At 50.4% G+C, this 15260-nt stretch overlaps 1 protein-coding gene across 1 annotated transcript in view; it reads right to left on the bottom strand.

Annotated features, from left to right (window-relative positions):
* Nucleotides 1-508: 508 nt before the first annotated feature.
* hcn4 (hyperpolarization activated cyclic nucleotide-gated potassium channel 4) overlaps nt 509-15260 on the bottom strand; it is a gene marked incomplete at both ends in the record, with an annotated part of 72295 nt that continues 57543 nt past the window's right edge. Inside the window, 3 exons of the mRNA XM_079736467.1 lie at nt 509-770; nt 2431-4498; nt 7683-7847. Of these exons, the coding sequence (XP_079592593.1) occupies nt 509-770; nt 2431-4498; nt 7683-7847 (2495 nt within the window). The remainder of the gene's footprint in view (nt 771-2430; nt 4499-7682; nt 7848-15260) is intronic.

Consider the following 15260-nt stretch of genomic DNA (forward strand, 5'->3'; position numbering starts at 1 on the left):
TGCTCCTCTGTCTCACTTTGAGATCCTTTTACCTGTCTCTCTCCCATTCAAGCTCAGGCTGCTTTTGTCAAATTCTTCTACGGATGAATGGCTTTAAAAAAGGGCTTTGGATGTTTGCCTATATAGAATGATAATCGCCTCGGTAATATAAAACGTATCTATGATAAATAAAAACATGAACAGATGAACGCAAACAAATACGCAATCTCCACTTCAATCAAAACAAACGACGATAACAAACGACCCCTCTTTAATATTTCCCCTGACGTACCTAAATAGAGACGCAGCAGCAATGCCGTGTCGCGGTGCCATCGATCGCTCGCAGTTTCAAGACCACGTTTTCAATCAAGGGGAATGTGTCGTTGAGAAAAGACCCCTCGGATGGCTGGGGGATGACACCAATGATCCTGTTTCCTTAGGAGGGCATCCACCGTGCACGTGTTTGTTTTTTTGCTTAAGAGACACATATTCGCGATGTTTGCGTGGGTGCGACCGTGCATGCTTGTCGCTACGGGGGTGTGACGGAGACCCTAATGAGGACGGAGAGCGTCCCCGGCACACCTCTGCCGAGCCGGGCCGCGGTGACCTGTGTGGGTCTGGGAGGTCCAGGCTTGTCTGCTTCAATTAGGCCGCCGCCGCTGAGGGCTGTGTCTCTGTGTCTGAGGTAGGGCCCCAGCTGGGTGAGCGGGACCCGGGTCTCTCCCAGGCACACCGCTGCTAAGTACAGATGCTCCCCCGTGCCAGGCTCTCGCTCCCCGGGGCCCAAGTACCTAAAGAGAGCTTATTTCACTAATGCTCACGTTTGGCTGGGGAGGCGCTCGGTTCGATGATTCATCGTTGCCTTGTCGTCGCCAGTCACCTTGAGAGGGTGTGAAAACCTGTGCTGGCAATTATAATGTAGAAATGTTTTGAGCTGTTTACCCGTCGTTATTTGCAGTTGTTTGAATGTCGTGAATTACAGCAGAAGGCCTGGTTACACGATTTGTGTAAGTGTTGTTTCTAATGGTGCAGCAACCAAGCCTGGTCAGAAAGCCTGGCTGACCATCGGTCTTCATGAAGTGCGCCTCCCTGCCCCTGATAGTCTTGCAGCCATAGACGTGTTGCATACATTCTGCATTCCCGAGCTCCCATACGTTCCAGTGGCATTCAGTTGGGTTGATGTATCCCTGCCCTTGAAAGAGCTGTTATAATGAGTATGCTATGCAGTAAATGGGGAGAGTTATTTTTGTTTTCCGACCATTTACAGAACAAATTCTGTGGATACCATTCGTTTCAAAGATTGTATCTTAAGATGTATGGATTTTATGTCTGGCAAATAGATGACCACACACAAGCTGGGGTGTGTGGAAGTACTAGTATTTGTTGAACCAAGAACTTCTTTTGATCACTCTGGGCAGGATGCTGTCTTGCATCAGGCTGCGCCAACATGGTCACACTCTCACACACTTCTGCTGGCGAGCATCACCGGGCGCACGCACACTGTCAGAAACAGAGATATTTTCTGCCCCCCTCACACCCATAGAGAGATCAGTATCACACTGCAAGCATCACCCTCTTCCTCACATACAACAGCACTTTCCTTTTTTAGTTTTTTGCGGCTTTAACTTGGAAGACAAAGTGAGCTTGTAAGGACGTAGTTAAGGATAAGCCAGCCGTTAACGCGTTGGTGTGTCTCAATATCGACGAGGACTTAGGCCATTTTTTTTCAAAACAAACCCTCCAGGTTACAGTTTTACTACAGTGGTATAAAAACATGGACATACAAGCCAAGAAAAGGCAAATTGATTACCACATAGGAAAAGTCTCTTTTGGTTCCCTAAAATCTCATCTCCAACACCAAGTAGGTTTTGCAAAGGTCACACAGAGGATAAATAGTACAATCTAATAGATACGCTTGAGGATGGACAATATGTCATCCTACATAGGTAGGTAAAAGAGCCTGCTAGTATTGAAGCGTGTCTTTTGAGCTAAAAAGTTTAGGGTTGTATTTTTTCTTGGGACACAAAAAGCCTCTATACATGCAGGTATTAGTGCATAGGTTCCCGCAGAAAAATGTATTATTGTGTTCAACGAAGCATTGCCTAAACCTCAGCAGATGAATTTGGCATAGTCATAGAAATAAAGGAAAGAGATTCAATTGCACACCCCCCTAGTCTCTTTGCTAAACATATATATTGAAATATATCTATCGAGTGAAAGATTTAAAAAAAGGAAAAGTGAAGCATAACGCAAAACAAGGAGCTCTGAAACACCCGAAAAAGAGTCAGTAATCTTATATCACAGTCAAGTGAAATCTCAGGGGAGGAACAAAAGGAGATGGAACACAGCAGCAAAGGCTGGATCTAGAGCGAGTAACAAACAGCGCAGAGAGACGCCCCGTCGCTGAGTCAGTCCTCAGGAGGAGAGCAGGAGGGTGTGATCCAACCTCACAAGTTGGACGGGAGTTTGGAGCGCACAGTCTGCGGAGGTTCCAGCTCCGAGCCCCTCCGGGAGGGGGCCTGTCCGGGGCCCAACGAGGACGACGGCGCCAGAGTCTGGTGCGGGGTGCCTGGGGACATCTGGAAGGGAGGAGTTACGTGCCCCGGGATCGGGCTGCGGGGCTTTGGCACGAGGGTGGGCGAGGAGAAGGGCGACGGGTAGTAGCCCGCGTCCAGCTGGATGCTACTGCGGGGCAGCGGGTGTCCCAGGGCCTGAGCCACCTCCTCGGGCAGGGACGTGCGGGAGCAGGACAAGAGTCTGAGGTCCTCCGAGAAGCGGCCCGTCGTCGAGGACTCCCTCCCCGGCCCCGTGTGCGTCTGGGACGGGAGGGAGGACTGGGGCATGAGCAGCGAGTTCCGGGAGCCGGCGGCGCTGGAGGGGACGCTGTAGTGGAACGTCCGACCGGCCACTGGGCTCTGGACGGTGGGACTGGGGGCCAGCGGCGTCAGACAGGGCGAGGCGTTGGCCGAGCCGTACTGGGCCAGGGAGGCCAGAGCGGACCTCTCCAGGGACAGCTGGCGGGGCAGCAGGGCGGACCGCAGGACGGCCAGGCTGACGAGGCCCGCGGACGACGACGACGACGACGGGGAGCCCTCCGGGGGCTGCTGCTGGACGGGCTGGCCCTTACCGGAGGACGGGGATCCTTGCGGAGGGGAGTGGAAGAGGTTCAGTCCGCCAGAAGTCCGACCTCCCGCGGAGAGCTGCTGCAGCGACCCCACCTGAGAGAGCTTGGTGAGCTGGCCGGGCGTGGAGCTGGTCGATCCGGTGGAGATGGGACTGATGTTACTCTGACAGCCGGGAGAGCCTAACGCTCCGGCTGCCATCCCCCCTGACGTCCCCCCTATGTGCCCGGATGCCCCCCCTCCTGTATAAGCACCTCCTATTGAACCCCGTTTATGCCTTTCAGCACTTCCTCCCGAGGCGCCTCCTGAAGACCCGCCCATTATAGTCCCGCCTTTAAATCCATCCGGCGTTGCTATCAATTCCCCAAAAGCGCCGCCCATCGATCCCATAGTTGTTCCCCTAGCGGCTCCGGTCATCAAGCCTCCACTAGCCCCTCCCACCGATTCCCCGGTAGCTCCACCCATTGCAAAATGGCCGCCGGTGGCCCCCTCAAAACGGCCGCCGAAGTCCTCCGTCGCCAGGGCCGGTTCTATCTCGATCTCAATGCTGACCGACCCTTCGGCAGAACCTCCGCCCCCGCCCCCCGAGCACCAGCCACTAGCTCCACCGCAGGCCCCGCCCGCCCCCCCGCCCAGCCCCGACCCCGTGCTGCCGCCCATCGCCCCCTGGTGGAAGAGGGTGGACAGGGGGGGGGTGCGGGAGCGGAGCGGCAGGTGGTGCTGGGGGGGCGGATGGTGCAGCTGGGCCAGGCTAGAGGTCGGGGAACCGGAGGAGGAGCGGGGGGGTCCGAAGGGGAACGCCGACGCCCCGGCCCCACCGGAGCCCGCCTTGGCCCCGGGACCCGGACCCCTGCCCCCAGTACAGCCAGTCCCACGAGGACCACCACCGGCGAAGGCCTGCTGGCTGGAGCCGCCCCCCGCCCCGGACCCGGAGGCGATGGGGTGGGCTCGGAAGGCGGCGAGCAGCGGCATGTCGGCCCCCCCGGGCAGCTTTGAGGGAGTCCCCGCGGGGGAGTCGCCGGCCGACCCGGGCGCGGTGGAAGAGGTCGCCGACGCGCGGAACGTCTTCAGCCGACAGGGGGGGTCTTTGAGGGGGCCCAGGAGGGACACCGGGGGCCTGAAGACCGTCGGGGGGAAGTGGGGGTGGTGCGTCATGGCGATGGCCACGGAGGTGGTGGCGGCGGCGGCCCGGAGAGGCGCCTGGATGAGGGGCGCCCAGATGACCGGGGGGGGCGACGGCGGTGGCTGGGGCGGGAGGCTCTGCAGCAGGTGGGCGCAGGTGGCCATGTCCCGGTCGTGCTGCACGATCTGCTGGATGATCTCGCTCTCCTGGTAGTTCATGGCGCCCGAGCTCAGGTCGTGCTGCACCTTGTGCTGCAGGATGGAGTTCTTCTTGCCTGCGGTGAGGAGAACACGTACATACGTACGTACACACACACACACACACATACATATACATGTATACACACACACACACACACACACACACACACACTCACACACACACACACGCAGACAGACATACACACATACATACACACACCAAGCCAAACACATGGAAAAACAAAGACAGAACAAACAGAAAGAGAGAGAAAAGTTTAATCAATGTAGATAAATCAATGGGTACAAAACCTGGAAATCTATCCGAATTATGGACTGTGTATTATATTCAAAAGTCCTGACACAGGCTTTGGTAAAGATTCAATGGAAATAACACCTAGAACTTGAGAGAGGAAGAGAGAGGAATAGATGGAGAGAGAGAGAGAGAGAGAGAGAGAGAGAGAGAGAGAGAGAGAGAGAGAGAGAGGATAGAAAGAGAGAAAGAGGAATAGTCAGAGAGAGGATTAGAGAGAGAGAGGACTAAAGAAATAGAGAGATAGAGAGGAATCTATACATATATATATAGAGAGAAAGCGAGAGAGAGAGAGAGAGAGAGAGAGAGAGAGAGAGAGAGAGAGAGAGAGAGAGAGAGAGAGAGAGAGAGAGAGGAATAGAGAGACAGTGAGAAGGGAAAAAATTGGTGGGAGATTAGCTGCAATGAGGACAAAAGCGCTGGATATGTAATGGGCTGATAGCCTATGGTGTGTGTGTGTGTGTGTGTGTGTGTGTGTGTGTGTGTGTGTGTGTGTGTGTGTGTGTGTGTGTGTGTGTGTGTGTGTGTGTGTGTGTGTGTGTGTGTGTGTGTGTGTGTGTGTGTGTGTGTGTGTGTGTGTGTGTTTGAAGAGCTCTCACGGTGAAGTGCCAGACAGCGGGGGCGGCCATTACAATACATACCTTTGTAACATATGGTCCGGGGTTTCTAGGAATCCCGGGTTTTATCACCTCTGAGAGAATGAGCCCGCAGCCCCTGAATATAACAGTATATATTTATATATATATATTATCTAGTGTCTGCCTCCGTTAGCCAAGCGAGCCCATCGCCCCCATGTGACAGTGTTCTCTCTAAGGGTGTTGCTTTATTAGCATACTACTTCCAAAAATAAAGAAGAAAAGGAAATATGTATGTAGGGCAAAAGGCTCATTCACTTTTTCAAAGGCGGAAAATTATCCTAAATTTCGTTCCTGAACATAATAATCGTTAACATGGACGCCGACGCAAGGTCAAACCGACCTTGGGCAAGAGTTGCGTCACTATCAGGCAGTGTGAGAAAACTGGTCCACTGATCCATCAGATGGAGCCTAGCAGGCGTTCACGTTCTGCTAGCCTCCCTGTTCCACCGGTTACAGTGGAACGAGGAGGTTAGGGTGAGGTGTCTTGCTCAGGGACACCTTGAACTAGCAACCTTACGGTTACCAGCCAACTCGCTCTACCTCCTGAAGTAGCATAGAAGACATTATGTCTGTTAGCCTCCCTGTTCCATGAGGTACAGTGGAACAGGAGTGCTAGCAGGAATGGTTTCTTATAGCAGGTTTCTGCCCATATTGTGCTAACAAAAGCGTGAAATTGTCAGCTACTGTAAATTAAAAGATGCCCTGATTAATCTCCTCATCCCTCAAGTCTGTGGCAGGGGATTGGTGGAGACCATGCAGGGGGGAGGGGGGGGGGGGGGGGGGGGGCGTGGCCGTCAAAGCCCCTCTATAGCCTGCATGCCCCGATGCAGATGGGGACCAGTGCACCATGGCAGCGATAATGTAGCATATGGGTTCTTTATGAGGTCTTTCACACACACAAAGAGACCGTGAGCGGCAGAGGGACCCCCAGGGACGGTGTGTGTGCGTAACAAAAGTGTCTGAGGGAACACATCCCTATCACCCCGCGCTATGTTCTAAAGCAGCCATTTTATACAAGGGCACACAAATACAAACACACACACACACACAGACACACAAACACACACACACACACACACAAACAAACACACAGACGCAAACACACACAAACACACACACACACACACAAACACGCTACCCCCCGTGAGCCATTTCTCCTTCTTCTGCCATTCTAAACATAGGCGTGCATAAAGCGGGCGTGAGAATACGTCTGAGTGATGATGGATCCCGGGCTAGTGAGCACGACGCGGAGGGACACGGAGCCAGAATACCAACGGTACATCGGAGTAGAGCCACGCACCCAGCACTCTGTATACTGATGATGAGGGAGGAGAGACGCATAGAGAGATCCAGAGGAACCTTTAGATATCAGAAATAACCCCCTCTCGAACACGCACACAGACACATGCACAGGCTGTGACACACATACACAGACAGACACATGCTGAGACACACACGCTGAGACACACACAGGCACACACAGACACACGCGCATTGAGACACCCACACTCACACACACTGAGACACACACATTCAGACACACACACTTAGACACACACACAGGCTGAAACACACGCACACACTGAGAATACACACTCACATGCATTAAACAGCGGTACGTAGAAATGATTCATTTTGGAGCCAGCAGCATTGTTTGGAATGTCAGATGGTTATTGGCCTGTGTGTATTATTACGATTTGTGCCCCGCTCTAGTGTCGCCCAAGACAACACTGAACCCAAACCAGAAAAAGTCCCTGCACAACCGTGTTGTGTGTGGTGTGTGTGTGTGCATGTGTGTGCACGTGTGTGTGCACTTACATAATGCAGTAAAAACATCCCAAACATAATGAGATAATAAACACTTATGTAAGGGGAGGAATCTTTGCCTCATGACGCACTAGTCGTACACAAACACACACACAGTACACATGTTTAAGAAATACACACGGAAAAAATATATGTGGCTATGTCTTTCTGTCTGTGTCGGTCTGTGTGCGTGTGTCTGTTAACGTGTACTTTGTACGTAGGTGCTTGTGTGCCTCTGTGACTGCGTGTTTGTGTGCGTGTGTGTGTTTTTTTATGCTTGTGTGCGTGCGTGCATGTGTGTTTATGTGCTTGTGTGCGTGCGTGCTATTGTGCATGCGTGCGTGTGTGTGTGTGTTAATGTACTTGTGTGCGTGTTTGTATGTGTTTGTGTTTATGTGCTTACATTCCTGTGTGCTTATGTGCCTGTGTGTGCCTCTGTGTGTGTGTGTGTGTGTGTGTGTGTGTGTGTGTGTGTGTGTGTGTGTGTGTGCGCCCCGCCCTCACCGATGCGGTCTAGCCGGTCCAGGGCCACGGTCTCGAAGGCCCTCCTCATCATGGGGTACTCCTCCAGCACCTCGTTGAAGTGGTCCACCGACAGGGAGTACAGCCGGCAGTAGGTGTCCGCCCGCACGCTGGCCGTCCGCCGCCCGCGAGTCAGCAGGCAGATCTCTGCAGGACACACAAACACGACACGGGTTCATGTTAGCGTGGGGGTCAACCCTATGTTCCCCAGGTCCTATGTTCCCCGGGTGCAAAGGGTTAGGGTCAGGTTCATGGTTAGGGTTAGGGTGAGGGTTCACCCTAAACCTAACCCTAACCACAACCAATCGGAGGAGAGCCATTCTAACCAATCACAGGCGAATCAGAGGCGAAAAAGGCGGTACTTGCCCCTACCATCCTACGAAAAAAAGATTTGCTCACAGGGTCCTATGTTCCCCGGTCACATACAAAGCGGGGAACATAGGACCCGGGGAACATAGATATGCTCCCTTAGCGTGTTAGCATGTTAGCACACTAACGGGCAGATCTCTGCAGGACACACACAACACAACGCATGTTAATGTTAGCATGTTAGCACGCTAACAGGTAGATCTCTGCAGGACACACACGACACAACAGGTGTTCATGTTAGCATGGAGATGTTAGCATGTTAGCATATTACCATGGAGATGTTAGGATGCTAACAGGTAGATCTCTGAAGGACACACAACACACGTGTTAATGTTAGCCTGTTAGCATGCTAACAGGTAGATCTCTGCAGGACACACAACACAACACAAGTTCATGTTAGCATGCTAACAGGCAGATCTCTGCAGAACACACACAACTCATGTTCATGTTAGCGTGGAGATGTTAGCACACTAACAGGTATATCTCTATTTCTTTTCATTGCAGGGATGTACATTGTGAGTATTTTTGGGTTATTTGTTCACGATTTTCTTAGTTATTATCGTTATTATTAGTCCTTTGTACTTCATTATTTATTGAAAAAGTATGTATGACAACATACAATCAGCTTGTATTGATAGGATGAAGGTTAAAGAGGCTTATCAATAACTCGATTAGCTCCAAGCCCTCCCTGGGTCTCCTGGTCTTGATTTCGCTTTGTTGAGCATAAATGTAATTTGTATTGAACTGCAATTTGTAGCTTACAGGCCTACTGATGTACACCGGGAGCAGTGAAGAGCTGAGATCAGCGCAAATACAAATGCAGTCAATTTGCAGTCAACCACTGATTTGAAATCGATTCATCTTGGAGGCGTGCGATTACTGAAACTCACCAACACCCTATGTTTCAAAGGAGCTCAGTGCTACCTCAAAATCCCTACCGAGTGGACCGCCTGAGCTTTGGGTCATGAGTGGCTGATGTTAAGTGTCGACTTGTAACCGGAAGGTTGCTAGTTCGATCCCCGGCGTGTCGAGGTGTCCCAAGCAAGACACCTAACTGCTCCCGATGAGTTGGCTGTGTGTTTAAACTGTTGTAAGACAATTTGAATAAAAGCGTCTGCCAAACGCCCTAAACGTGAATGTAACTATAAGTGAGACGCCAACATTGATGGGCATAACTCATTCCAAAGCACATTTTTACACGCACGTTCACCATGACTGTAGTGTTCACCGTGTTGTGATGCATTGTGTCTACAGGTCCTGTAGAGTTTGGTGAAGGAGCGACAGCTCTTCATGACGTTGTAAAACTCAGCTCCTCAGAGGCCCTCAACTCAACATGTGCCAAGTCTGCTCAGGAAGAACCAACTCTAATTAACAAGCTGCACGGCGAACCACTGGAGTACAGCAGGTGTGTGTGTGTGTGTGTGTGTGTGTGTGTGTGTGTGTGTGCGTGTGTGCGTGTGTGTGTGATACTTAGTGCTTTCACAGTGCTTGTTATTTTACTTTAACTGTATGAGTATCTGTCTTTATCTAGGGACATGCTGTACATGATTGAACGCATGTGCACACACGCATATGTGTGTGTGTGTGTGTGTGTGTCTATGTGTGTATGCGCATGCGTGGGCTTGTGTGTGTGTCTGTGTGTGTGTTTGAGAGTGCATTAGTTCTTTCCCAGTGCATACATGTAATGATGATTGTATATATATATAGGCATGCGGTACATGCATTGTACCGCATGTGCCGTGTGAGTGCCGTGTGGACCTGTGTGTGTGTGTGTGTGTGTGTGTGTGTGTGTATTGTTTTGTGTGAGTTGTGTATAAGTTAAAATAAATAGTGCATATGACTCGAATATACGTGCAATTGTGTGTGAGAATGGGTGTATATTTGTCATGTGGTGTTTATCGTGTGTGTGTGTTTGTGTTTATTTGTGTGTGTGTGTGTGTGTGTCAGTGTGTGTGTGTGCGTGTGTGTGCGTGTGTGTACGTGTGTTAGTATCGTGTGCGTGTGTGTGTGTGTCAGTGTGTGTGTGTGTACGTGTGTTTGTATCATGTGCATGTGTGTGCGTGTGTGTGTGCTTGCTGGCATGTCTGCCACTTACGTCCTGGACCTTAATTGGAAAGTGTGTGCAGTGATTGGATGTAATGTAGGTCCATGTATGGGCGTACAACCGTGTGCTATAAATAGCGCGGTAATTGGAGTGGACGGAGTGTGACACCAACATTTACATGAGATGTGTGTTTGTGTGTGTCTAGTGTGTGTGCAGAGTACGCATGCATGAGATAGAAAAAGGCAAGAGTGGCAAACGCGAGTTAATCCAAGGATATATTTATAGATCCGAGATGTATTTTTAACACTGATCTTTTTTGTAGGTGTAGGTGAGTGAATCTGTGTGTGTTTGTTCCAGTGTGTAGTGTGGAGTGTGTTTGTAGTGTATGTAGTGTTTGTGGTGTATGTGTGTGTAGTGTATCTAGTGTGTGTGTGTGTGTGTGTGTGCGGTGTGTGGTCTATGTGTGTGTAGTGTATCAAGTGTGTCTGTGCGTGTGTGTTTGCGTGCGTGTGTGCTCATGCAGTGTTTGTAGTGTGTGTACTGCGTGAGCTACCAGTGCTGTGTCTCTCCTGGAGATGGCCGCCCAGTGACTGGGAGCTAAACCCTGCTGCCTCGGGGCTCTGGGGCTGAAGCCAGAGCTGGACCAGGAGGTGTCAGCCCTCCTCCGTCTCCCCTCCCCGCCCCGCGGTTTCTGCCCTAACCACAACACCAGACGCTCAGCCAGAGCCGCGTGATCTCTGGGTGTTGAGAAAGAAAAAGTCAGCCACAACACGTCCGGCGCCCTGAACGGCAGAAGTTGAGCGGGACCAAGGCAGAACCCTAGCAAAACTCAGGCAGAAACCGGCAGAACCCCGGTAGAACCCTGCTAGAACCCTGGCAGAACCTATACAGAACCCTAGCAGAACCCTAGTAGGCCTAGAACCCTGGCAGCACCACCGTTTTACCGGGGCTCCAGAGAGGAGCCTCTGACAGCCAGTCTCTGCTGTTCTCGGTTCTTCACTCCTCTCTGCATTCTCCTTACTGATTCCTTAACCGGGCTGAGCTTCACCGCCACCGCTCCCAGTTAATGTAAAGAAAACGCTTTCTCTCTCATGACCAAAAAAGCAGCGATCTCGTGTGCTTAAAATAGTGATGAGTGTTGCATGGCGCTGATCTGCTCTGTTGGCTCGTCACATAAATACTAATCCCAAAACCACATTGGGGGCCGAAGGAGAGTTAATTATTAACGCTAACCTCATTTTCAACGCCGCACCGCTGCTGCCAGAGTACAGTTAGTGAAATACCCGGGGAACCATTACTCTCTAAATACTGGAGCGGCGGTTAATCCGCGACCAGGACCAATGTCTCCAGCAGGGCTGAGAGGAGAAGGCAGAGCCTTAAGAAGAGAAAATATCTTATTGGAACACTTACAATAAAGGTACGTTAATTAACCATAACATTAGTGATTGCAGTCATAACCATTAACAAACAATTAACAGTCAATGACAGTTAACTTATGGTCTTGTTACTATAAATTACATTTAGTTTATGCAGTATTAAGTATTATTGTATTATTATTAGCATTAGCATAGGGCTAAGGGTTAGGGTTACGATAAGGGTTTACCCCTTATCCTATCAAATTATGATTACATTAATACTAAATTAAAATGAAGAACATTGCCCTAGTTAAAATGAACACCATTACTTAACATAAACACTATAAGTAAATAATTAATTAACTGTTAGTTAATTGTTAGTTAATGCATATTAATACATAAAGTGAATTCATGGGTAATCAATGTACTCTTATTAATAAGTGTTACCAAATCAGACCATGGGGTTATGCTGTCTTACTATTTGCTTGTAATGCTGACGGATTGGCTGATGGGGGAAATTTAATTGCGGTCAAATTACTGCAAATTACTGCAATTACTCCTGAGCTCCTAGGCAGTGGATATTAAAAGAAAAACTACGTATGTACCACCAATGTGACCTTCTCCATACCGCTGTTAATATTCTATATTCCTGCCCGCAGTTCAGTACCATTTAAATCCAATTCATTTAGAATTGCTTCAATCCCCTTTGCTTACAGAGATCTCATGTCACTCATCGCAGGGCATGAAATAAGTGAGCAGGCTTAGCCGGTCGGGGCCTGCTGTCTCCGACAGGCTGGGCTGTTTTTACTCCTGGAAGTGACAGCTCAGCTTTACTCTTCCGCTGTCGTTCCTGAGATCCTGTTTGGAGGCTTTATTAGCAGCCTTTGGTGTTCAGGGTCGCCCCTCTGCAGCTTATTTTACACCAGCAGGATTCTGCCGTTGTTGTAATGGGTGTAGTTGGCCTTCCTCCCACCGACGGTGTAGTCAAACCTTCAAATATCACATTGCTCATGTCTCGAGAGAATTAGCAAAATATATGGTAATAGTTTCAGAACAGCCTGTCCCTTCAAATATTGTGTGTTACAGTAGCGATACACACTCGGAATTCCATATTTTTTCCCTTCATTTTATAATTTATTTCGGTCTGCAAACGACTATGTGACCATCAAAGCCGGACGGACGAGGTCGGCCGTAGGTCGAAGGGGATGCCTGCTTTGATCTCAGTGAGGGCAGCGATGGCTTCCCTGTCTCCGTGGCACCCCACTGAGTGGGCTTCTGGATCCTCATGAGTGCCCCTCTCCCGCGGATCCCCCCCCCCAGCAACCCTATGACAGCTCTGAGCGTTGGTGTGTGCGAGGCATCGTGGCCTGTCCTGGGGTGATTTGCACACTAGCGTACATCCAGATAGGAGAGGGAGGAGGAAGAGGAGAGAGGACATTTTTCCACGTAATTATCTTTTCACGCTCGTGAGCCTCCACGTGTACGCTCTCCCGATCCGGGCTCGTAGCGTTTAATGCATGTCAGGGAACTGCAGCTGTCCTCGCTCCTGGGCTGCTGTGTGTGTGTGTGCGTGTGTGTGTGTGTGTGTGTGTGCGTGCGTGCGTGTGTGTGTGTGTGCGCGCACTTGTGTCTGTGTGTGTGTATATACACATGTGTGTGCGTATGTGTGTGGGTTCACATATGTGTGTGTGTGTGTGTGCGTGTGTGTGTGTGTGTTCATATGTGTGTGTGTGTGTGTGTGGACACATATGTGTTCTGTTCTGTGTGTTTGACGGTTTGACGTAAAACAGAGCCAGAGAGAGAAAGAGCAAAATGGTACGGGGCGTTTTTTAATGTGTGCGAACATTCTCACGTAACCCACGTCCCTCGGGGTGCGTCTGTAGTGTGTGTTGAACGTGTCCGTTCTGCGGTGGTGTCGATGGAGGGTGGAGGTGTAGGAGGGTGGGGATGTGGTGGACGGGTAATTAGTTTGATGCTATCTTTAAGATAACAAATGAAATTACTTTAGTTTAGTTGAGTTACTTTCATGTATGAACTTATTCTTTATTTACCTGAAACACATTTGCATGGGAGCGCCGCCCATGACAACGGTTGTCAAGGGCAATATATTAGAACAAAAATGCCCAATGAGTGTCCAATGTCATTCCCCCCCCCGCCCAGACCCCAGAAAACAACAACACATGAATTCATGCGGACGCGATTCCCCATAAATCATCATTTGATTGGTCCATCAGGAGAGCCGATAGAAACGTCTGGGCGCCAGGGCTGTCACCAGATAATCCTGAGTGGGTCTTCCGCTGCTGGGAGCCACCGAATGAGCAGAACCGCGGCGCTAACTGGGTTAAGGACCAAGAGGATTACCTGGGCCTGGCCGCTGCCAGCGCCCCTTAGTGACTCACTCTGTCATGGTGGCTATTTGGCAGCTCCACAACACCGCCAGTCTGAGCTCCATTTGAGGGACAGAGGGCGGGAGAAGCAGGGATACAGAGAGAGAGCGAGAGAGAGGGAGGGAGGGAGAGAGAGGGGGGGGTGAGAGAGGGGGGGGGGGAGAGAGAGAGAGGGAGAGGGAGAGAGAGAGCGGGGAAGAGGGAGGGAGAGAGAGAGAGAGAAAAAAAATAGAGAGAGAGTCTGATGACGAAAATGAAACAAGAGTGCAGGGGAAAAACCCTATTGGATCTCGATCCAGCCTTTTCAGAGATTAAAGATTAAAAGTGACTCGGTTCCAGAAACAAGTCCCAGTGACGACTGAAGTAATGATGGGGAGCCAGATTTCAAAGCAGCCGTTTAATCCCTGACACTCCTTCTCCTCTCGCCCTCTCCCTCTCTCTTTCTTCCCCTGTACCTGCGGTTTAATAGGTCACTGGTTCAGCCGCCCGCCTGTGGAGGATGCCGCGACTCAGAGACAAAGAGACAGCTCCCCAGAGCCCCCTGGGAGTCTGAGAGACCCCCAGACCACCCAGCCCAGCTCCAGCCTCAAGCTGCTCATCAGGTAGTGGGGAGGGAGAGAGTGAAGGAGGTAGGTAGGGAGGGAGAAAGGGAGTGAGTTAGAGCGGGTTGACTTGTAACCGGAAGGTTGCTAGTTCAATCCCCAGCTCCTCCTAGCTGTGTGTTGATGTGTCCATGAGCAAGGCACCTCACCCTAACTGCTCCCGACGAGCTGGCTTTTGCCGTGTATGGTTGACACCACCGTCTATGTTAATGTGTGTATGAATGGTTGTCAGTCGCTTTGGACAAAAGAGTCAACCCGGGCGTTAAGAGAGCTACGGCGTTGCTCTCCAACGCTAGGCTGTCAGAACCAGAATCATCTTTATTGGCCGAGCCTGTGAAGCATAATCAAATTGCTAATCTGGAGGCAAATCTAGACAAGCGGAAGCTCCAAAGAGAAAACCAGGCAGCCGTATTACATTTCCCAGAGGCCTTGTGGTGCTTTTGGATAACTGGGAGCCGAGCCAGTGTTAGTGGGCTTAAGTGATAGGCATCATTTAGATAGAGAAATGCCAAGGTGCATTGTGGGTGGTTTGATGTATTCATGTTACCTGAGACAACCTAGGCACTGCCTAGGTATCTATGTCCATCCTCCTCCAACTGAAATACGAATATTGTTACAATCTTTGTTGTTAATACCTTATAATATATATAACACATAAAAGGCCATTGTGTCCAGAAGCTTTCTCTGTGTCCATGCTGGAGTCTAAACTGTAGGCTCTCAGCTTCCTATAGCAAACACTCTGCAGCAGCCTGCCACTGTGTACATTCACGTGAATAAATCAGGCTGTCTCTGAATAAATGAGC

Source organism: Pollachius pollachius, assembly GCF_949987615.1.
Source record: "Pollachius pollachius genome assembly, chromosome: 5".
NCBI lineage: Eukaryota > Metazoa > Chordata > Actinopteri > Gadiformes > Gadidae > Pollachius > Pollachius pollachius.